The sequence below is a fragment of the Hemicordylus capensis genome, chromosome 3, assembly GCF_027244095.1.
Source record: "Hemicordylus capensis ecotype Gifberg chromosome 3, rHemCap1.1.pri, whole genome shotgun sequence".
Classification (NCBI taxonomy): Eukaryota; Metazoa; Chordata; class Lepidosauria; order Squamata; family Cordylidae; genus Hemicordylus; species Hemicordylus capensis.
In genome coordinates, this window is record NC_069659.1 from 88887145 (window position 1) to 88910250 (window position 23106).

A 23106-nucleotide genomic window follows, 5' to 3' on the forward strand; every position below is an offset into this window, starting at 1 on the left:
TGATCACCAGTTCACTTTTAATGATGATGATGACTAGAAATTAGGTGGTTCTAAAATAGAATGACATTTATTTTAGTGTATGTAGAAGTTGTCCAAATATACACAATTATATAAATATAAATAACATGTTATATTTTATTGCACTGTACACTTCAGCAATAAAATAGTTAATTATGAGTTAATTAATTAAAACCATACTCTGCTTGTATGGTTTTCTATAAAATGTATCTGTGTAGTTACCCCAACTTTTAAAAAGACAGTCAAAAGCACTTTTCTTTTATTAAAATAATAATTAAATTATTCTCATTAATTAATTATTTAATTTAATTATTTAATTAAAATTTAATTATTAATTAAAATAATTAAGAATTAAAAAGAATATTACTTTTCCTAATTCTTCTCTAAACACAGTGTTTAAGAAGGTAAACTCTTTTTAAGCCTCATTGGTGTGCTTAATTTCTCTCTTTTGAAATAAATAGGATTAAACAATCCTTAAGCCATGCTTAACTCTTTCTGGATCACATCCTCAGTTCCTCCAAAACATGTCGCTGTGACTGGGGAGGAGTGTATATATTCTGATATAAATTAATTTGGAATGGACTTTGGAATGGTGTGAGGGTTCATTAAACAGGAGACCCTTATGAAGCAGCTCACCCAGATCTGGCTTGCTAACATTGGCAGATGCTGAGGTATATGGTTCTGCTATTTGCATGAACATATTTCAGTAAATAGTTTGGGGGCTTGTGGTCAAAATTTTTCCTATTTGATTTCTTTTAGGAGTCTCAGCAAATGCTTGGAAGATTGATTCCAGAAAAGCAGTTACTCAATGATCACCTAAAGCAATTTCAACAAAATAGTTTGCATAGTAAGTATATTTATAAATGTTATTCTATCCAGAGAGATATAGATATGGATATGTTTTCCCCCCTTAAGAATCACTGAGAGCCCATGCTGTTTGTCTCATGAATGGCTGACACGCATGTTAAGTAGACCAGTTGAAATTAATGGGACAAGTTAGATATGACTTGTGCCATTAATTTCAGTGGGACTACTCATAAGGAGGTCTTGTGTTAGCAAGCATGAATTGCTAAGTAGGGTCTTTGCTAAGTAGACCCTTTGCTAAGTAGGGTCTGCCTTGGTTTGCATTTGAATGGGAGACTACATCCCCTTAGGGGATGGGGCTGATCTGGGAAGGTTTCAAGTTCCCTTCCTGGCATCTCAAAGACAGGACTGAGCGGGACTCCTACAACCTTGGAGAAGTTGCTTCCAATCTGTGCAGCCAATACTGAGCTAGATGAACTAATGGTCTGACTCTGTAAAAGGCAGCTTCCTATGAGTAATTTAGTCTGGATGTCAACCAGTATCTTTATTATCAATGTTTTTAAAAACAGGAGATTCACTTCTGACTGTCAAAAGAGCCTTAGAAGTGAAGGAATTAGCACGTCAGCAGCTTCGTGACCAGCTGGATGAAGTAGAAAAAGAAACCAGATCAAAACTTCAAGAGATTGATATTTTCAATAATCAACTAAAGGTCTGTCTAAGCCATTTTCTTCTATCTAGAGCTACGAAGTAGAGTAGCATGCCTTTTTACCATTCAGTGAATGACATACTATCCTGCGCTGTAGCTCTAAAGCATGCCTGAACTGCTGTGGAGGCAGGGCTGCTCCGTGCCTACTAAGCATTGTGTAATCACAGTTGCAGTGCTTCTCCCATGATTCCAGCAAGTGCATCTCAACAGTGCAGGCGCCTCTCTCTTTGATCTATAGTTCTCTGCACTGCATGTCAACCAGTAATCATAAGGAGGAAAAAAGTATGTGTTTGGTTGCGATTACTGGCAAAGATGGGAGTGATTTAAAAAAAGGACCTCAGAATACTGAAAGACCATCCCTGAATTACATTAGTTTCAGCAGATGCTGCATTCACCTTTTAAAGCTTGTTAGTGCAAGTGTGAGAACAAAATCCCCCCCTCCCCTGTTGTGTTTCTCTGAATCTTATAGATACACTGAATGCCATGCTAAAAACACAAATCTGTTGCTCATAATGCTGTCCTAGCCATTTAGTAACCAATCCCATTTAGTAACCACATGTCCCATTCACAATTTTTTTGGGCGTAATCACCCCAAGTAACTGAAATCTGTAGCTTTAAAAGAATTCATCCAGGTTCTTTATCTTTTGTTTTCTGACCAAACCACAATCTCTCTCTTAAAATTCTTCTCCAAGTTATTGAATTATTCTTTCTCTGTTCATGTTGCAAAAAGATTGGAACATTTGTGAGATTTGATGATCCAGTAATTGGAGATAACCTAAACAATGGCTTCTAGTGTTAACTTGACTTTTAAATAGAAATTGCTCATCATTTGGCTAATTAGTTCTTAAATAACATACAGAAACATTTGAGATCACCTTCAGTGCTGGTTGTTGTTGACACATACAGCTGAATAATTTAGCACAGGTGATTGATATCTCTATTTGCTGCTTAAGAACATAGCCTAGATTTGTCTTGAGTGAACATGCATAGGGTCACTTTGTTGGTATCCTGCTTGCATAATTCACGTAAATGTGAGTAAAACATAGTGTTAAAACATGGACTGACTTTTTAATAATGAAAAATATTCAGTCTCATAACTTGAAATAAATAGTTATTTTAAAAGTGTGAAAGCCAACTTCCAAGATCAACTGCCAATGTCAGGTTTGTTGCAGTAGGTTGCTTAGGCCTGATCAACAGGCCTTTATCTTTTTATTTTCAGTCATCACAACACTAAACACTGTCTCTTAAAACTAGAGCACTCCCACTTTCATTTTTATTCATCGATTGAAACAGAAGTTTTCTGGCTTTTTTTACTCCCAGTTGATTTCTTCTTAGCTTTGGATGAATAATACCAAAGTGTCTTCCTTCACCTTAGCCCAGCCCCACTACAAACAGTCCAGCTATCTAGCTTGTGTCTTTGCACATGTGAGTTTAATGTGCTTAGAAACAGAAACTAAAAGCCCAGAAGTTTCCAGAAGGAAAGAATGTTAGTTACTGGGCAGTGCCAGGCAGAGTAGAGATTTTCATGAGATTTAACTGAAATGAATGTCCTTGTTTGATGTGTAGTTAAATCATTGTGTGTGAGACAGACACAACTTGATTTTTAAGAGACTGCAAGTATAGTGTATCATGTTGGTGATGAGATTTAAGTTTAACCATGTTGTGTTTAAAATGAGAATTTGAATATACTTATTTACATTTTTAAAATGAAAGAAATCTAATTTAATTTTTAAAAAATCATTATTTTTATTCACCCTGGAAACTGTTTAATCAATTAAGCAACATTATGGCTGGATAAAATATTAGTAAATCAGATGATTGGCCATAAAGCATAAACAAACTTTAATAGACAGTTGTTCAGCAACTTCTCCATTCTAGGAACAGCCCCTATGAGCTCAACTAGTCTAATAAAAGCAACAAACACTTCAGCCTATATGAGAATAGAGCATCAAAGATGACAACAGCAATTCTAGTTTGGATTTTGAACCCCTGTGGTGCACAGTGAAACTGAAGTGACTTGTGACTGTCGTAGACGCTTATTATAATCTTATGGATCCAAGACAGAAAAGTTTGACCATCTTGACGTCTGGTTACTTTGCTCTTAGAAATGTGAGCATTGGTTCTTCATTGGAAAACATGGAACCAATTAAGTTACTGCTGTGTAGTGTATGGTAACAGGATACTCCTTTTATTGCAGGAGCTGAGGGAGATACATAACAAGCAGCAGCTGCAAAAACAAAAGAGTATAGAAGCAGACAGGCTAAAACAGAAGGAGCAAGAGAGAAAGACAGAGCTGGAAAAACTGAAAGATAGTCAGAGGTAAGCCTGTGTTTGCAAAGTGTGGTTTTACAATCCAGAAAAGAGTCTGTTCAAATTTTTGAGCATTAGGTTTTCTGGCATTCTACAGAAAGACTTGGTGCCTACATATTCAAAGCTTCAACTTTGAGATAGAAATGTAATTCACTTAAGTGCCTTGTAGTGTCCTAATACCAACATGGCCATAGTTTAGAGCAGGCCTGCTCAACTTCGGCCCTCCTGCAGATGTTGGCCTACAACTCCCATAATCTCTGGCTATTGGCCACTGTGGCTGGGAATTATGGGAGTTGTAGTCCAAAAACAGCTGGGGGGCCTAAGTTGAGCAGCCCTGGTTTAGAGGAAGGTTTGGGTGCACACACCTTATGCGGAGAAGGAATTATTGGTGAGTTGTAGCTACTGCTGCATAGATGTCATTTCATAGTATTAGTGATTAAAGATGCTGGTATTTGGTATGTTCTATTATTATCGGTGTAGACTGCACATTCTATTCCCCTTTCTTATATATAGTTCTTAAAATAAACTTTAAGCTGTTGTCCTTCAGACAGCCTAAACATAATTTGAGGGGTGGGGAATCAGCTAACTGCCAGCCGTACAAAATGACAAGCATGTTTGTCTCCTGATCTGGGAAGTACCTTCCTACCTTCTGTGCACATTGCCACAAAGAGTGGCATTGTTCCACAGTCAGGGCTAGTCTTGCTGTTCTACCCCTGCAAAGCAGTACAGAGAGAATAGTAAGTTCATTAGCTGACATCCTGACTAAGGAAGCACTGGTGCAGTGAGGGGATCAGAACAACAAGTGTTCCCAGGCTAACTGCACTGGTGCACCAAGGAAGGGCTGGCTTTTAATGACCTCTCCTTCCCCAGGAAGCCCTCTGTGCCACTTGAAAATATGTGTCTGGGTGCTGTGCACTCACTCATCCCCAAAGATTTTGTAGATGTCATAGTTGCCAACAGTTGTGCTTAGTCTATAACTATGTGGCCAGCCTAGGAGCTGAGTGTCATGCTGGACTTCTAGCAGACATGTACCACTGCTTCTGATAATGCAAAATCTAATAGAAAGGGTGTAAGTTCCAGTTCTTAAACTCACTTTCTCCCATGCCCTTTGACCTGTTGTCTTGCTTATCTGACCACTGGTTACTAGCACATGGCTAGAGGTCAGGGCAGTCCTTTGATGAGCAGCTTGCTGATCCAGCAGGAAACAGCAGCTTTGGGGCCCTGGGGAGCAGTATCTTCAGCCAGTCTTCCTGTTGTGGATAACTTACTTCTGCACATTCTCCCTTATCATACACATCCATTCATTCACACACAAATAAATACATTATCAATATTAACAAAAAGCCAAAACGACCTCCATTCAGTGAATTAAAAATGCAATTTATGCAACATTGTAATGAGTAAAGACTTTACAAGCACTGCAGAGGAGATCTCTCCCAGTTTCCTTTACCTGCCAGCTCTTGAGAAAGGGACGTATGTGGAGCTTGCTCCATACCTTGGCCTTCATGGCCTACTTACTTAGGAGAGCTTCTTTCTTCACTCTCTGCCAGAGTGGAAATGGAAACTGTTTCTGGTAAAAATAAAATAAAATAAATTCTTGGTAGTGGTCCTATTGTCCTCCACACTGTGGATGTCTGTGCCTGTGTAGACATGACCCGAGAACCTTCTAGAGCTGTCACAACCTTTTGGCAGTAGCCCCACCTTTGGCGGCAGATTCAGCCCCTCAGTCTTTTTCTGACCGCCGTGATAGCGACTTTGGGAGACCTCCTGCTGCATTCTTGTGAGCTGAGCTGTTTAAAACAAAAACAAAAAAACCCCAAAATACTTTATTTGCCCTGTTGTTTATGTTCCATTTATTCTTAGGTCTATCCTCTCCCCCACCATTTCTCCATAGTGCCTGAAACACTCTATGGCTGTTTGGGCTTCTTTTAAACTTTGTGTTTTGAAACTTCCCTCGTCAGAAAGGCACAACAGCTGTCTAGTATGCCTTGGGAAGCTCACCGGACTGATTTATGTGCATTTTGTCAGGCCTTCATGAGACAGGCCAGGAGAAATTGAGCCTCACACCTGCACACTTGACTGTGGGAGAGGGCCTTGCTTGCTACCTCAGCCCTTCCAGCAGTGCTGTACAAACTGTGGGATTCTGTGCTCTGAAGACTCAGAAGTGATGATGCAGGAAGCGTCAGAGTTGCCATCAGTACCCAAGAAGGGATCGATGCTTCCAATGGTCAAAGAACAGGTACTCTCAATACCAAAGGCTTTGATCTCCGGAGTGCAGCCTAGTAAGCAGCCTAAATCATCAGATGATACGGGGGTAAAAAGCAGCACAAAAAGAAACAAGCCATGTTGCTCAAAACAGCTGCTGTCTCCGTGGCTATCTCTCCAGTACTGACAAGCAAGGCAGATTCAGATGAAGAACACAACAAACCTGACATGGAGTCCAAGATTGAGGGTAACCTGGACTGTGAGCACGAGTCTGAGGGCTCTCAGCACTAGTATAATCCATATGACCCTATGAGTGCTGGGAATGGGACAGGTGCTATGGAGGCAAGTGTCCAATTAGGCACAGAGAAAGAGCCTATTACTCACCCATGCATGGAGTATATTTGGATGGAGCCCTGGGCACCAATAACTCACCAAAGTCAACTTTATTGAGGACTGGAGGAGAGGGCGAAGGCTCCATAGGTATGGGCACAGCCCTAGGAGACACAGGTACCAATCCAGATCACAGTCTCCCTCTCCCAGCAAAAAAAGCTAAGGGGCCCAATCCTGAAAAGAGAAAAAAGACCAAAGTCACTGTTAATAAAGATAGCCAAAGCCAGCAGATTGTAGTACCACCACAACCAGTCACAACTGTGTAGGCAGACAAAGCTGATGCCCCTACAGGGCCAACCCCTGGTTCAGACTCAGTTGGACATTGTATCTTCTATACATAAAGATCCATAGGTACCACCAGGTTCTCCAGGATCTGAGGATCCTTTAGATGGAGATAGAGGGCAGTCCTCGTCAGAAGACTGTAGGCCATACTCTGAGCAGGTCCAACGCATGGCATTAGCCCTTGGGCTAGAAACACAGCACATAAAACATGAGAGAGCAGACCCTGTATTTGGCCTCATCAAATCAGCTCCCGCTCAACAATTTATCTACCATTTCTGCCTGTGGTCATGGAACCTGGTGAAAGCAGTTTGGACTAAACCAGCATCTATTCAATCAGCTTGAAAGAAATTAGAGAACCTGTATCGCATTCACTAGAGTGATACCTCCTATTTGTTTTTACACCCCAAGCCTAACTCAGTAGTAGTTGAGTCCTCTCATCATGGTGCTAAGCAGAAGTTATTGCCTACTCCATCTGATCCTGATGAGAAGAAGCTAGACTCATTTGGGAAGTGCATTTATGCTATTCCAAGTCTCCAGGTGTGCATATCAAACTAGCAAGATTGTATGGATCCTTACTCCCACTTTCTATTGGAAAAGCTCAAACCTTTTATCCAACAACTTCATCTGGATCAAAAGGAAGCAGCTATGACATTCTTATCAGAAGGCATCAAAGAGAGACAGGGCAGTAATAATGGGTGATTTCAACTACCCACACATGGACTGGGTAAATTCACATTCAGGCAATGACAGAGAGGCCAAATTTCTAGATGTGCTAAATGACTGTGCCTTAGAACAGTTGGTTGTGGAACCAACCAGATAGATGGCGACTTTGGATTTAATCCTGAGTGGTGCCCAGGACCTGGTGCGAGATGTCGGAGTTGCAGAACCATTGGGTAGCAGTAACCATAGTGTGATTCAATTCAGCATATATGTGAGTGGAGAATTGTCAAGGAAGTCCAACACAGATGTGTTGGAATTCAGAAGAGAAAACTTCTCAAAAATGAGGGGACTGGTAAGAAGGATGTAGAAAGGGAAAGTCAGGAGCGTAAGATCACTCCAGAAAGCATGGAACTTATTTAAAACCACAGTACTAGAAGCACAGTTGGAATGTATACCAAGAAAGAGAAAAGGTACCACCAAGTTCAGGAAGGACACCAGCGTAGCTAACAAGTAGAGTCAGGGAAGCTATAAAAGCAAAGAAGACTTCCTTCAGAAAATGGAAGTCCTGCCCAAATGAAGAGCACAGGAAGGAACATAAACTCTGGCAAAAGAAATGCAAGGAGACAATAAGGGATCAAAGAGAGAGTTTGAGGAGCATATAGCTAGAAGTGTCAAGGGAAATAAAAACTTCTTTAAATATATCAGAATTAGAAAACCTGCTGGGGAGGCGGTTGGACCCTTAGATGATGAGGGTGTGAAAGAGATTATTAAGGAGGATAAGGAGATTGCAGAGAAGCTGAATGAGTTCTTTACATCTGTCTTTATGGTGGAGGATACTAACCATGTATCCTCTCCAGAATTGAGCTTTTCAGGTTTAGCAGCTGAGGAACCGGGCGAATTTGAGGTGACAAGGGAAGATGTTCTAAACTGTCTTGAAAAGCTAAAAATTAACTAATCGCCAGGGCCAGATGGCACCCACCCAAGAGTTCTGAAGGAACTCAAATGTGAAATTGCTGATCTCCTCGCAAAAATATATAACTCATCCCTACAATCAGGCTTTGTACCAGAGGACTGTAAAGTAGCCATTATGACTCCCAATTTTCAAGAAGGAATCCAGGTGGGATCCGGGAAATTACAAGCCGGTCAGCTTAAGTTCGGTGCTGGGTAAATTGATGGAAAGCATACTTAAGGACAAAATTGTTAAGCATATAGAAGAAAAGGCCTTGTTGAAGGAGAACCAGCATTGCTTCTGCAAGGGAAAGTCTTGCCTCACTAACCTTTTGGAGTTCTTTGAGAGTGTCAACAGGCATGTGGATAACTTCCAAAAAGGTTTTGATAAAGTTCCCCACCAAAGCCTCTTGAATAAACTTAGCAGTCATGGGAAAAGGGGACAGGTTCATGTGTGGATCAGTAATTGGACAATTAAATGGACAATTTTCACAATGGAGTGAGGTAGGAAGTGGGGTCCCCCAGGGATCGGTACTGGGACCAGTGCTACTTAACTTGTTCATAAACTATCTAGAAGTTGGGGTGACCAGCGAAGTGACCACATTTGCAGATGTCACTATACTATTTAAGGCAGAGAAATCCACAGTGGATTGTGAGGAACTCAAAAAAGATCTCTCCAAACCGGGGGGGGCGGGGAGGGCTAAGGTTGACAGAACCTAAGGGGTATACTCGTGGGTCAAATGGGTCGTAACCCAGAATTTGGCTTAAAATAAGCCAAATCTGGCAACCCCCGGGGCAAAAACCACCAACTTCACATGTACGCTGATGAGATCTGAGCTGTCGGTGACTGACCAGGAGAGATATCTTGGGGTCGTGAAGGACAGCTCATTGAAAGTGTCGAATCAGTGCATGGCAGCTGTGAAAAAGGCGAATTCCATGCTAGGTATCATGGGGAAGGGGGTTGAAAATAAAAATGCCCTTATACAAATCTGTGGTGTGGTCACATCTGGAGTACTGCATACAGCTTTGGTCCCTGTATCTTAAGAAGGATATTGTAGAACTGGAAAAGGTGCAGATGAGGGCAACCAAGATGATCAGGGGCCTGGAGCACTTTCCTTATGAGGTTAGGCTACAGCATCTTGGGCTCTTTAACTTGGAAAAGAGGTGACTAAGGGGAGACATGATTGAAGTGTATAAAATTATGCATGGAGTGGAGAGGGTGGACAGAAAGAAATTTTTCTCCCTCCCTCACAACACTAGAACCAGGGGTCACCCCATGCAACTGAAGGTTGGGAAATTTAGGACCGACAAGCAGAAGTACCCTTTCATACAGCGCATAATTAATCTGTAGAATTCTTTACCGTATGAGAGGAGAGCTGGTCTTGTGGTAGCAAGCATGACTTGTCCCCATAGCTAAGCAGGGTCTGCCCTGGTTGCATATGAATGGGAGACTTGATGTGTGAGCACTGCAAGATCTTCCCCTCAGGGGATGAAGCCACTCTGGGAAGAGCAGAAGGTTTCAAGTTCCCTCCCCGGCTTCTCCAAGATAGGGCTGAGAGAGATTCCTGCCTGCAACCTTGGATAAGCCGCTGCCAGTCTATGAAGACAATACTGAGCTAGATAGACCAATGGTCTGACTCAGTATATGGCAGTTTCCTATGTTTCCTGTGTCCCTATGTGCTGATGGCCACCAGCTTGGATGGCTTTAAAAAGGGCTTAGACAGATTCATGGTAGACAGGTCTATCAATGGCTACTAGTCTGATGGCTGTGGGCCATCTCCAGCCTCAGAGGCACGATGCCCCTCAATACCAGTTGAAGGGGAGCAACAGCAGGAGAGAGGGCATGCACATACCTCTTGCCTGTGGGGAGGCATCTGGTGGGCCAATGTGTGAAACAGGATGCTGGACTAGATGGGCCTTGTGCCTGATCCAGCAAGGCTCTTCTTATGTTAAAATGACTGCAAGCTACCAGCAAAGGTTCAATAAATACCGCTCTTGGTCCCAACAGCCACAGCAGAGATCTTCTTTCCAGCCAATCTGCCATCAAAAACCTTTGTGTCCTCAACGAATTAATTTGTTCCTAGCATTTCTGGATGACTACCCTCACCCAGATCTTGCAACTTTTATTCCACAATTATTGGTTCACAGCAATAGTCTTGAAAGATGCCTGTTTTTCATATTTCAATCCTACCATACCACCGAAAGTATCTTCATTTCTGCATTGGAAAAAGAGTCTACCAATACAACGTTTTGTCTTTGGCTTGTCCACAGCACAAAGAGTCTTTACCAAATGTATGGCCAGAGTAGTAGCACACTTTCAATTTTATTTTTATTTTATTTTTTATTTTTACATTTATATCCCTCTCTTCCTCCAAGGAGCCCAGAACGGTGTACTATATACTTAAGTTTCTCCTCACAACAACCCTGTGAAGTAGGTTAGGCTGAGAGAGATGTGACTGGCCCAGAGTCACCCAGCTAGTATCATGGCTGAATGGGGATTTGAACTCGGGTCTCCCCGGTCCTAGTCCAGCACTCTAACCACTACACCACACTGGCTCCGACATCAGCAGGCAATCCATCTATTTTCATACGGCTATTGGTGGCACAGACCAAAAAGAAATTAAAACAACATATTCACACTACACTGACCCTCCTAGACAAGCTAGGTCTATGTGTGTATAGGGAGAAGTCAGAATTAATACCTACCAGGATGATAGAATTCTTAGCTACAATTCTTGATTCACAAACTGTGCTGGCATTTCTACCACCACAGAAAATTGCCGACATCAGAGCCATATTCCACAGAATCCTGGCTTTTAACGAACACCCAGCACAGTCCATACAAAAGAAGTTGGGGTTTATGGTGTCTACCACCAGCATCCTATCTGTAGCATGCCTCTGGATGTGGCCATTATAGCAGTGGTTCCTATCAGTCTTTTGCCCACAGGAAGACCATCTGCATGCCAGACTTGTGCTTCCAGATGCTACTCACCGATCTGCGCACTGGTGGTCTAGGATCTCCAAATTTCTAGAAAGCCGCCCATTCCTGTACCCACCAGTCACAGTATCTCTCACAACAGAAGCCTCAAACTCCAGGTGGGGTGCACACTGTGTCAATCACAGTGTGGCTGGACATTGGAACAACCATAAAATCAAGTTGCACATCAGCTAGATGGAACTGCTGGCCATCTAGAAAGCCATGTAAGCATTCCTTCTGCTATTGAAAGGCACCTCTGTGCTAATCATGATGGACAGTGTAACAGCGATGTCCTACTTAAATCTTCAAGGAGGAATTCACTCACCCATAATCAAGGTGGGTGCACAAATGTCTGCCTTGCCATGGATATATGGACATGGTGCCTTGGACATCACATCTGGTCCTCTGCCATTCACATTGCTGGGAAGGATAATGTATGAACAGACTCCTTGAGCTGGACGCAGCAAACAGTCCCATGGATAGACATTAGACCAATCTACGGTTCAGTGAATTCAAGGTCACCCAAGCATAGATGTGTTTGCCACTGAAGAAAACAAGCAGTGTGACCAGTTCTGTAGCAAAGTGCATCATGACCGCACATCCCCAGGAGATGTTTCTCCCAGATTCCATACTCATCACTCCCTGGTGGCCTCAACAAGCTTGGTTCTCCACACTCCTTGCTCTGTCCAAGCACCGATACCTGCCTTTACCCAGCCGTCCTGTTCTGCTTTCCATGGAACAAGGATCGGTCCTACACCCAGATGTGGGGAGTCTTCACATCTCGGCATGGAGGATCACTGGCCAGTGATCCAAGACCAAGGGGTCCTGGATGTTTTCTCTGCCAACAGGAAACCTTTGATGCAACATTCCTACAAGGCGAAATGGACACATTTTACTGGGTTTCTTCCCAACTTCAAAAGGGGTTGACCCCAAAAGGGCTTTGTTAGACTTACCTGTTGTACTTAAAGAAATTAAATCTCTTGGTTCCTTCGTTGAAAATTCATCTTGCTGCCATTGAGGCTTACACTTCTCACATTAATATCTTTTCTTTGGATCCTGTTAATTTTTTTAAGGACTGCTTCTTTGTATCTTCCAGTACGTAGATTGGCACCTCCTTGGGAACTAAAACTGGTTCTGTCCTCTCATGCATAAGAAGTTTGAATCTATGGCCACCTATTCATTAAAATAAAGGTAAAGTGTGCCATTGAAACAGCATTCTTCTTGGTGATTACAACAGTTCTCTATGTATCAGAGCTCAGAGCACTCAGGGCAGATTCTCCCTTCAGATCCTTCCAATAGGATAAAGTCCTCCTGCGACTGGACCTTCAAGACTTAGCCAAAGTAGTAATACCAGCAGTGTTTTACTGCTGGTCTCTCAGGACATCTGCCTTCCAGTATTCTTTCCTTTGCTCACTTCAGATGAAGAATGGTCTTGGCATACTCTGGAGGTGAAGCATGCATTATCCTTTTATCTTCACTGCACACAGTCACTCTGCCAGTCGACCTCCTTATTTGTCTGCTTTGCTCCTTATTTGTCTCCTTATTCCCAAGAAAGGGAAGCCGGTTTCCACACAAAGGCTGTATGCTTGGATCACATCAGCCACCAAGCATGCATACACCTTGGCCAAAAAAGCCACTACCATCCTCCATTAGCATGCACTCAATGAGGGCTGTAGCTGCAACTACTGCCTATCTCCATGGGATTTCACTAGATGCCATCTGCAGGGTGGCTTTGTGGAAAGGGCCTCTGTCTTTCATCCACCACTATGTCCTGGACACCAGATCAACAACCCTCGATACTGTCCTTCAGTAGATGCCCACTTCTTCCACCATCCTGGTGCGTAGCTTGCTAATCTCCACAGTGTGAAGGGCAATAGGACCACTATCAAGCAAGTCAGGTTGCTTACCTGTAAGTAGTTCTTGTAATGGTCCATTGTCCTTTACATGACCTCCCTCCTCCCCGCTGTAGAGGTCACTTACCTGATTATGTTGATTGCGGTGGTCAGGGACTGAGGAAGGTAATGTTGGAGGGTCTGAATATGTTGCCAAAGGATGGACTACTGCCACAAAGCTTTGACTACTCTAGAATATACATATAATATTTATTTGGTCCTTGACCAGCAATTTTACAAATGTAGACATTACAAACATAAACTAAACAGCTAAACATAAAAAGCTCTAGAAGTTTCCCGGGTCATGTCTATGCAAGCGCAGACTTTCACAGTGTGAAGGACAATGGACCATTACAAGAAGTTACAGGTAAGCAACCTGACTTTACATGTCTGGAATCTGCTTAGAATCTATTCCCAATGAGTAAGAAGGCTAAGAAGCCTGCATGATCCAGGAGGGAAATTGCCAAAGCAGATCTGAGGGGCCTCAAAGTAGATTCAGAAGCCTTCAGCTATACTGGGAAACAGGACTTCCACTAGAGGGAGTTGGCCAGTCACTTATTCTCGACTGTCAGCAGCTTCCTATAGATAAGAAGGAAGGAAAGAGATGCCTTTACCTTCCCGCACCTCCTCCTGATATGGCCAGGTGGAAACGGTTATTTTGGAGCTCAATTACCAGCTTCCTTTCCAGGGCTTGTCTCTGGATCTTACATTGTCTTCTGACTGGCTGCTGATTCTTAGATCTGCAGCCAATTTACATAATACTGATGATAATGGCTTCATTTTCAAACACCAGGATAATTTGGAAGCAAGTGATCATTACAAGGTTGCTGTATACATTGTGAATACCTAATTGGAAGAATATCTTCAAGCAGCATGCATTCTGAAATGTGCAATATCATGCTCATTTTATTGTTCTATGTCTTTTCTAGAAGAACCCAAGAAAGGGAGAGACAGTGGCTTGATAGAATACAACAGGAAGAAGAGCACCTTCGGCCAAGAAAAATTCAAGAAGAAGAAAAGCAAAAATGGGAAGAAATAAGCAAAAAGAAAGAGAATGAAGATAAGAACAAACAGGAAGTACAAGAAAAATTGAATAAGCTTTTTCATCCGTATAAAGATCCAGCAAAACCTGCTCTCCAAGCTCCCTGGTCAACTGCAGGTACAAAATAGGAAAATCTTATATCTACGTGAAGTTTTACTCTCTTCACATTACATTTGCACAACTATACTTTTTCGCATCCTATTATATTTTTTCATTACTATGTAGTAATCCAGGGTCAACCAGATTGTGATACTATATCCTGTTAGTCTCTGTGCACCCTGTTTGCAAGAGTGCTGTTTCTGCAGCATAGCTATGCTGTAGAAGTAATAGAATTACTTTGCAGTAAAGGTGCAGCACATAAACTTTACCTAGATCCTGGAAATGCCTGATAGTATTGTACATTTTCATTACAGATTTATATTTTTATCCCATACTATCCCACCGGCTTAGGTCAGGTTACTTCTACAGCTGTATGAGATTGTTGCAACCCATCATGGGTTCTTGCATGGAACAGAGTAAAAATTCTTAATATGTTAATTTCCAGTTTACATATTGATCTAATTTTGATCCTTTATTTCAAAATGCCTTTGCTACTTATGAAGATTTCTTTCTGTTTTTCTCTGTCCTGTAAAATACTAATGATGATCTGTTCAACTGTATTATGCAACCACTTTGCAAGTAAAATGGACTCATTTCTCAGATATAATATCACCTTTTAAAAAATGCTCTTTTTTGTGGCTGTAGAAAAGGCGCCGCTGACTATTTCTGCTCAGGAAGATGTAAAAATAGTATATTATCGAGCACTATATCCTTTTGAATCCCGAAGTCATGATGAAATCACTATCCAGCCAGGAGACATCATCATGGTAAGAAAGAAGTACAGTGTTACTCAAAAGCACATCTTATGATGGATGGCATGTTCTGAAATGGTATTGTCTTGGAGGATGAGAGGTCAAACTGAAGATCACGTAATGTCTGAGAATATTGCATTCAGTCCAGAGTGTCAAATCAAAGAAGGCAATTCAAGAAAAACTGATAAAGAACAGACAGAGCAGAGGCAAAAATGACAAGTGGGTCAGTGGATAAGCAGCAAATGTCAAACGGTTGGGGAGACCAAGGCCTTGAGCTGGGTTCAGGGAAAGAAACCAAGATCCAGACTGTGCAAGCATCCTTAGTGATAAAAATTGGGGAGGATGGAGGGCAATCTGGCTAGGTTACTGTTGACTTACCACAGCTCCTGGTTACATGTTAGAAACTGAAACAAGCAAAAAGGAGAGGCAAAACTTCAGTAATAATGTTTCTACTAAAACATGTGATGTGCCCCATGTGTTTCAATAATTCTGGGTCCAAAAGGGTTTCTACCATATTCTTATGGCAACAGCTAAGACTGTCCTGTCACCCAGAGGAAAATGACTAGGCTTATTCCATCTTCATAATTTAAACAGCTCTGCCTGGTTACATACAGTGGTAGCTCTGGCTGGGCTGCACTCCTCTCTGGGTAAACCAGAGAGGAGATCAGCCCTGCTAGAACTGCAGTGCATACCAAGCAGAGTGTGCATCAGGGGCCTGACTGCTTTGGGAGCCCAGCTTCTGCAGTGGGAGATGTGCTCCATGGCCGATGGTGGTGCAAAGAAAGAGATTCTGGGCTGGGATCTCCATGCCACTGACATGGGCCCTGGAATGATATGGGACTTCGGGGGTGATGGTCGCTGTTGTTCCACCATCAAAACCAACCCCTTTTGCTTTCATGGTCTGTTAATTGTCTGGTTGCTTCGTTTCTATTATAAAGAGATGAGGCAAAATATCTGATCTGTGCTTTCTGGAGCCAGATTGGACAAAGTCCTTCTCGTAGTTGGCTTATTTTGTCAGAAATTGGCTCCATGTTCTCAAATACATCTTGTAGCCCAAAAATGTCCCAGTCTCTGTATATCCTAAATGTAGATGGGTCTGGAAAGAGATTCAAAACTCAAGGAGTGGGGATGTGGGAGTGGCAAGAAATTTGGATCATGGTCTCCAGATATGTAATGTGGTAGCCAGACAGGTTTTTTATTTCAGTCAACCTCTTATTAGATAATGGACAAAAAGGAACAGCACTTGCAGCGATTCCATAGTAACCCATGGAATGGACTTGTCATTTCTAGTGATATGGATAAATCATTTCAGTTGACAAGAATCAAAATAGAGCTTAAGGTTGGGAAGGCCAAATCTTCCTCATTTTGTACTTCTGTACATTGTTTTTCAATTGGTTCTAGCTCATTTGTTGCAAAAACACTCTATTCTGCTCTGCCATCTTTTGAAACTATCAAGAGGAATCAAAATTGGTAAGTTCTGAAAAAAGAATAGAAGCATGGTAGCACTATTGTTTTTATGGCTACAGTTTTGTCTAGTCATGACAGGTTATGTATTTTGCAGGAAGTCAGTTCTGATTTTTTATTTTTATTTTTTGACAGTGTGTCTAAATTTCTTTAACTGGGAAGTATCCTTAGGAATTCAGTGGCTCTTCTACCACCTGTTGACCATTATTTACAAATTAATTTAAAAAAAATACATAGAATCTATCCTTTATAGTTGTTGAAGATAAGTCTGTGCAAAGTTCTCGTGTGGTCTTCTGAGACGTGGCTCCTACATGATGTACTAAAAGTTAGAATTATTATAATAACTAATACAAGTTCAAAGAGGTGTAAGCATTTTCAGATACAAACTGGAAGAACAAACAGTTGAGGAGGAAAGTCTTATGTTATGGAATAATAGATTTAAACTTAATATGTAAATATTCTGGTTAATTGCCATACTTGTATTGTAACCTATGTATTTTAGGCTTTTAAAAAAGACACTGCTACTGTTGAATTTCTGAATGAAGTTATGAATGACAAATGGAAGCTGTCTGTTCCATTTCTGGTCATTCCTTAATGAAATATTATTTTGCAAAATGGAGAAAAAGTCTGATTTAAATGGCAGTGATAGTTATAAATATCATGGTAGACTACAGATCTCAAACCATATATTTTCCAAGCAGCAGGTTAAAATGGAGAGAGAGCTCCACAGGAGTTTCGTGTCTGTCTCTAAGTAAAATTCTTTCACAGTTGAGGAGGTGGAGTAGATACTAATCCGTAAACCTGTATAAAACATAGCTGTGTATTGCAAATTTTAGTGACATCATAAATATTCATACTGCTGTGATTCATTGTTTGGCTTTAGATACAATACCAAGCCATGATTAAATAATGGTTTAGCCATGAGCCTCAGGCTTATAAGTGAGGGGAAGGAGTTTGTAGCTTCCAATTGTGGTTTAAAAACAAAACAAAATTGGGTTTATCACTGTGTCTAAAAGTAGCAAGTCCCATTTTGTTCTAACCACAGTGTGTGAACAAGCCAGGATATCAGACTGGGGTTAGATTCTGGCTTGTTGACACATTGTGGTTAGAACAAACAGAGATTCAAGTTCAGACACAGTGAGAAATCTCAGGGGTTTTGAAAACCATGGACAGAAACTGCAAATATGCATGGGAAGGGGAGGGAGGTGTGCACAAGTAGTACGAAACCTGCAGTTAAGTGTTATGTCTAAGCTCAGCTGTTACGTCTGCTGCCCTCAGGGAAATCTAGAATAACCTTTTGGTACATTTCTCCAAAATGTTGAACTTGAATATTTCAGCCTGTATTAAGATTGATCATCTTAAGCCAAAGACAGTGTTCACAATCTGCATTTATCCATGTTAGGATTTCATCAAATCATTTTGCTACAATCACTACATAAGTACTTGAGTTCCATGGAAGCAATTGTAACAGCACTAAATAGCAACTGTGTACAGCAAGAATATTGCTTCATAAATGTCACACCTTTTAAAGAAAGTTAATTGTGGATAGCAACATTATGATTTCTTTTTACAGGTGGATGAAAGCCAAACTGGAGAACCTGGATGGCTTGGAGGTGAACTGAAGGGGAAAACAGGATGGTTTCCTGCAAATTATGCAGAGAAAATTTCTGAAAATGAAATTCTGAACTCTGTAAAGCCAGTAACGGATGCTACAGCAGCACCTAAAGTTTCATTGCGTGAAACCCCCACAACACCTCTGGCACCACCTATTCCTGCAGATTCAAGTTCCACTGCCAACAACTGGGCAGACTTCAGTTCAACGTATGATTTTGTTAGGGTTCAGTTTTCCCTTCTTACTATTTTTTCCTTTTAAAGGTGAATGATCCACATTATTTTAACTGCCCTTGCAATTAAATCCACAGAAGTTACAAACCCACAAATTTTATTACATGCCCATTTGTCCACATATACCAAACATTTGTGGCATATACATGTCATAACAAAGTTAGGTGCGCATAGCAAATATGTTTGAGAGTTACCAGCTTGCCATATATGAATTTTAAACCTCGTCATCGAAAACTTTCAATAACCTCAAACACAGGAAAACAGATTTCAAATCCAACTGTTCTGGGATTATACAATTATTTTTTAAAAGGAAAAAATGGTTTTGTTAACCTTGATGCAACTTCAAAATATCATAAAGAAAAATTATGGCTATAATTTCCTAACCATGAAATATTTTTCTTGTTTTTAAAAAACGTATATAGGAGTAGAGCACTGCTAGTTCCCCTTCAGTTTCTGCCTGAAGAAAGACAAAATAAGAATTAGTTTTGCCTAAACTAACAGCTGTTTACAACAGAACTTCAGGACTTCACATGTAAACATGAATTTCTCGAGAGGCTCACAAAGGGCACGTAAGAATAGGCACTTCCCCTGGAGCAGCAGGCAGGGTCTAATTAGGAAACTTCTCCACAGGGAGGGGCTGTCTTTTCCTCCCAGACTGACCCTGTCTAGCAGAATGGTGGGATTATTTCAGAGCTCTTAAAGCTCAATTTGGTGGTGGTGGTGGGGAGTTTTGTTTCTCTTTCCTCCATGTCTTTCTCCTACCAATTTGTCCAGCCGGGATCGGGGTTTTCATGGGGGGGGAGCGTTTTTTGTTTTTTAGCTGCATTCGCAATGCAGATGTTCAGGCCACAGTGATGCTCTCCTCTTCAGCCGTCTGCTCTCCTCTCCTGGCAAGGCAATCTAGTGCTCTTGGAGCATGTGCACCCAGTGCGGCACAGGGAACTTCCCACAACCGCAGGAGTGGCAAGACTCCATGACAGGACTTTGGCATTGGCCCAGTTCCTGCGCCGCAACTACAGCATCAGGCAGATTGGCTTGCAAGGAGGTGTGTTTCCAGGCATGTTTCTGCTGTCTGTGATCCTCGTGCACTCCAGTGGCCCTTGCCCTGGATTAGGATTGTCAGCTCTGACTACCACTCCTCCCACAGGGCAGGTGGAGGGCTTCAGAAGCATGGCAGAGAAGGAAACAACCAGGGGGGAAGGAAATGCTCCACAATCCCCACTAGGTACCAAATTCTGGCATGCTTCCAGTGTTGGAGGGGATGAGTAAGCTGACCCCTAAAGCATTCCGCATGGTAACTCTGGTGCCTTTTCCTAACCTTGGAGGGGCAGATGCCTACCCCCAATGGATTCATGGCCTGACTGCCAGTGAGATAAGGGCGCTCCTCAAGGCAGTAGGGGGAAGTGGCTGCACACTCAGTCCTGCTTTCACACCCTCTCCTGTTCAACCCATAAGAAATGTAGTAGTCAGAAAAAGATATACGAATACAGGTCCAGGGGAAAGAAACACGAGCACAAGAGATGCAGGCCTAGTACCTCCTCTGCTTGTTTGGGGGCAGATTTGTCTAATTCCTCTTCTCACTCTTCCTCCATCATGTTCAAAGACAAGGTTGTGGGATCAGGTTCTAAGCAGAGTAAGAGGCAACTCAGACTGCTTCTGAGACTGCTTCTGGGCCAGCTCCCAAACCAGGGTGTCTGACTGGCTCCCCAGACAGGTGAAACTGCTTTGTTTATTCAGGAGATCAGCAAGAGGGGGAATTATCACAGGAAAATTGAGAAAAATCTGACAATTTCCCAGACAGGCTGTTCTAAGCTGACCTCTTTCCAACCTTTCTGGCCAAGGCATATCAGCACCACCCTCGGCAGAGGAAATTGCATACCTGCCCCCTTGGGGCCAAATCAGTTTTCCCAGAAGGACCTTGTAAACCTCAAACTGTTCCTTTTCCAGGTTTCTTCAGTAGAGTCCTGAAATCTGAATGGGCTACCCCAGCCAAAACACAGAAAGTCCACAAGTTTCCTAAGAAGTTACGGATACTTTATCAGACTCTCATGTAGCAACTGAAGATTCCAGTGGTCAATGCTGCAGTCACAACCTTGTCTGCCTCAGTGGTAATCCCATCAGATGGCGAGGGGGGACCCAAGGACCCATGTGACAAGTGGATGGAGTAAGACCTTTGAGGCCATGGCCACAGCTTTTAGGTCATCGGTCACCAGCTCCCTTTTTCCTCCAGGGCTGTGTACCTTTGGGCAGTGATGGTGGCAGCAGCCAAGGTTGCTCCCAAACCAGGATGGCCTTTACAGCAACCCTGCTGTAAGACTCCTCTCTAGATGCCACTCAGTTTGCTCATGTTCTGTGGAAGCCAGCAGGTAGCACGATGTAATAACTGGCTATGTAACCAGAACATGGATCCCAGTTCTCAAACCAGGCGGCCTTCTCTGGGACCAAGTTATTTGTACAGTCCCTGGAACCAGTCCTTATTGAACCAAAGGATAAGAGGAAAGCTTTGCTTCAAGCAGAGCAGGAGGATCCCAAGCCGAAGGGTCAGCAGTTTTCCTTTTCGGCCAACCTCATCCCTCAATCACACAGGACAGGGGGCTTTAAGTCTTGTCACATCCCAAACTACCCTTTAGGCATGTTCTGCTCCTGACATATCTAGCTCTTTTCCCAAAGCGCCCCCCAAAAAGCCCTCTTCCTGGTGCCACATGACCTCTGTCTCCATCTCAAGTCAGAGATCATCTTCTCTTCACCTGGGACTGGACCAGCATTACTTCAGACTGCTGAGTGATTGAGATGGTGACACAGGACTACTCTCTCGAATCTGTCCGGTGACCCAGACACAAATGTGTGCCTTCCCAGGAGACATGGGAATCTGTCAAACACCAGGCCTTCTTGTCAGCGATACACCACTTGTTGGACATTCTGGTCTTAAAGCCGGTTCCCAGACAGTACATCTGCTCAGAGGTTTATTTGATTCCCCACCCCCCTAGTTCCCAAGTACAATGGGGACACAAGGGCTGTCCTGGATCTCAAGATCCTGAAGAAAAGGTGCTTCAAGATGGAAACCCTCCAGTCCACACTGGAATGTTTTTCATGAAGGGGACTTTCCGACTGCAGTTGACTTAGCAGGGGTGTACCTGTATATTCTGATCCAAAACAGCAATTAGAAGTTTATTTGGTTCTGCTACAGGTATAGGCATTTGCAGTACAGGGCATTGTCCTTTTGGACTGAGCTTAGCTCCCTGGATGTTCACCAAAGTTTTGGTGTTCTTGGTGGCATACCTGAGGATGTAGGGATTCTGTTTTCCTTCCCACCCACCCCCAAACTGGATGACATCTTAATCAGGTCCCTATCTGGGGAGGACATCGAGACCCCTCTGATGTATCTACAGAACCATAGTTTCACAGTCAACAGAAACAAGAGTTCTCTGCAAGTTCTGCCATCTGGGAATCACAATAAACACCTGCCTACATAGGGTGAGACTCATGACAGAGTGTCAGGTCAAGATTGTCCAGCTGATGTGACAAGTCCAGACCCAGTTGTGGGAGGACCTCATAGTGTTAGCATGCCTGATGGGCATGATGGTCTTATGCTAAGACCTAGTCTGAACCTAGTTCAGGTTTCACTCTTGTCCATTGCAGATGTCCTTACATTGCAGATGTCCTTACATTGCAGATGTCCTTATTTGATTCCAGGATCAAATAGCATCCAAGAGTCCAATCTCAATCAGCATTTTTCAGGAGGTGCACCTTTCCCTCAACTAGTGGCTTACAACATGGAAGTTAACAGAGGCAGTGAGCCTGACTCAAACCATTTTTAGGGTGGTTACCATGAATGCCAGCCTCTTCTGTTGGGTTCGGGGGGTGGGGCTCATCTGGACCACTAGGCAGCTCAGGACACCTGGCCCAAGGCAGAGGCTCAGAGGAGAAAAAACTGGCTGTAATTGAGGGCGATTCCATTGACTCTGCTGGAATTTGAGCATCTGCTGGTGGGAAGTCACGTGCTATTGTGAATGGACATCATGACAGTTATTTATTTATTTATTTATTTATTTATTTATTTATTTTTACATTTCTATACCGCCTTTCGTTAAAAGAAAACCCCAAGGCAGTTTACAAAAATTAAAACATACAATAAAAAGCAGTAAAAACATCAAGCTAAAAACAAGCATAAAAACAAGACAACAGATAAAAACACACAAAAACAGCAGTAAAAAATGATTATGTAAAAGCCTGGGTAAAAAGCCAAGTCTTTAAAAGCTTTCTAAAAGCTGTGATGGAGTCCGAGAAACGAATGGCCACTGGGAGAGCATTCCAGAGTCTAGGAGCAGCAACAGAGAAGGCCCTGTCCTGAGTGCACGACAGCCGGGCCTCCCTCATTATTGGCACCCGGAGCAGGGCCCCCTCAGATGTCCTTGTCAAGCGGGCAGCAACCCTTGGGAGCAGGTGGTCCCTATAATACCCCGGGCCCTAACCGTTTAGGGCTTTAAAGGTCAAAACCAGCACCTTGAATTGGACCCGGAAACAAACCAAAGAGCCAGTGCAGCTCTTTCAAAGTTGGGGTGATATGTTCCCAACGGGCAGCTCCGGATAAAACCCTTGCTGCTGCATTTTGCACTAGCTGCAGTTTCCGGATAGTCTTCAAGGGCAGCCCCACGTAGAGCACATTACAGTAATCCAGCCGCGACGTGACTAAAGCGTGGGTAACCGTGGCC

At 42.6% G+C, this 23106-nt stretch overlaps 1 protein-coding gene across 8 annotated transcripts in view; it reads left to right on the forward strand.

Annotated features, from left to right (window-relative positions):
• The window catches only part of ITSN1 (intersectin 1), a 197407-nt gene that overhangs the window by 90758 nt on the left and 83543 nt on the right, over positions 1-23106 (forward strand). For all 8 annotated transcript variants that reach the window (XR_008319130.1, XM_053307557.1, XM_053307556.1 and 5 more), the window contains 6 exons: positions 778-865; positions 1392-1531; positions 3726-3847; positions 14122-14351; positions 14979-15100; positions 18123-18370. Coding sequence is in view for 7 of the 8 variants with exons in the window: in XM_053307557.1 (XP_053163532.1) it covers positions 778-865; positions 1392-1531; positions 3726-3847; positions 14122-14351; positions 14979-15100; positions 18123-18370 (950 nt within the window). In the remaining variant the exon portion in view is untranslated. The remainder of the gene's footprint in view (positions 1-777; positions 866-1391; positions 1532-3725; positions 3848-14121; positions 14352-14978; positions 15101-18122; positions 18371-23106) is intronic.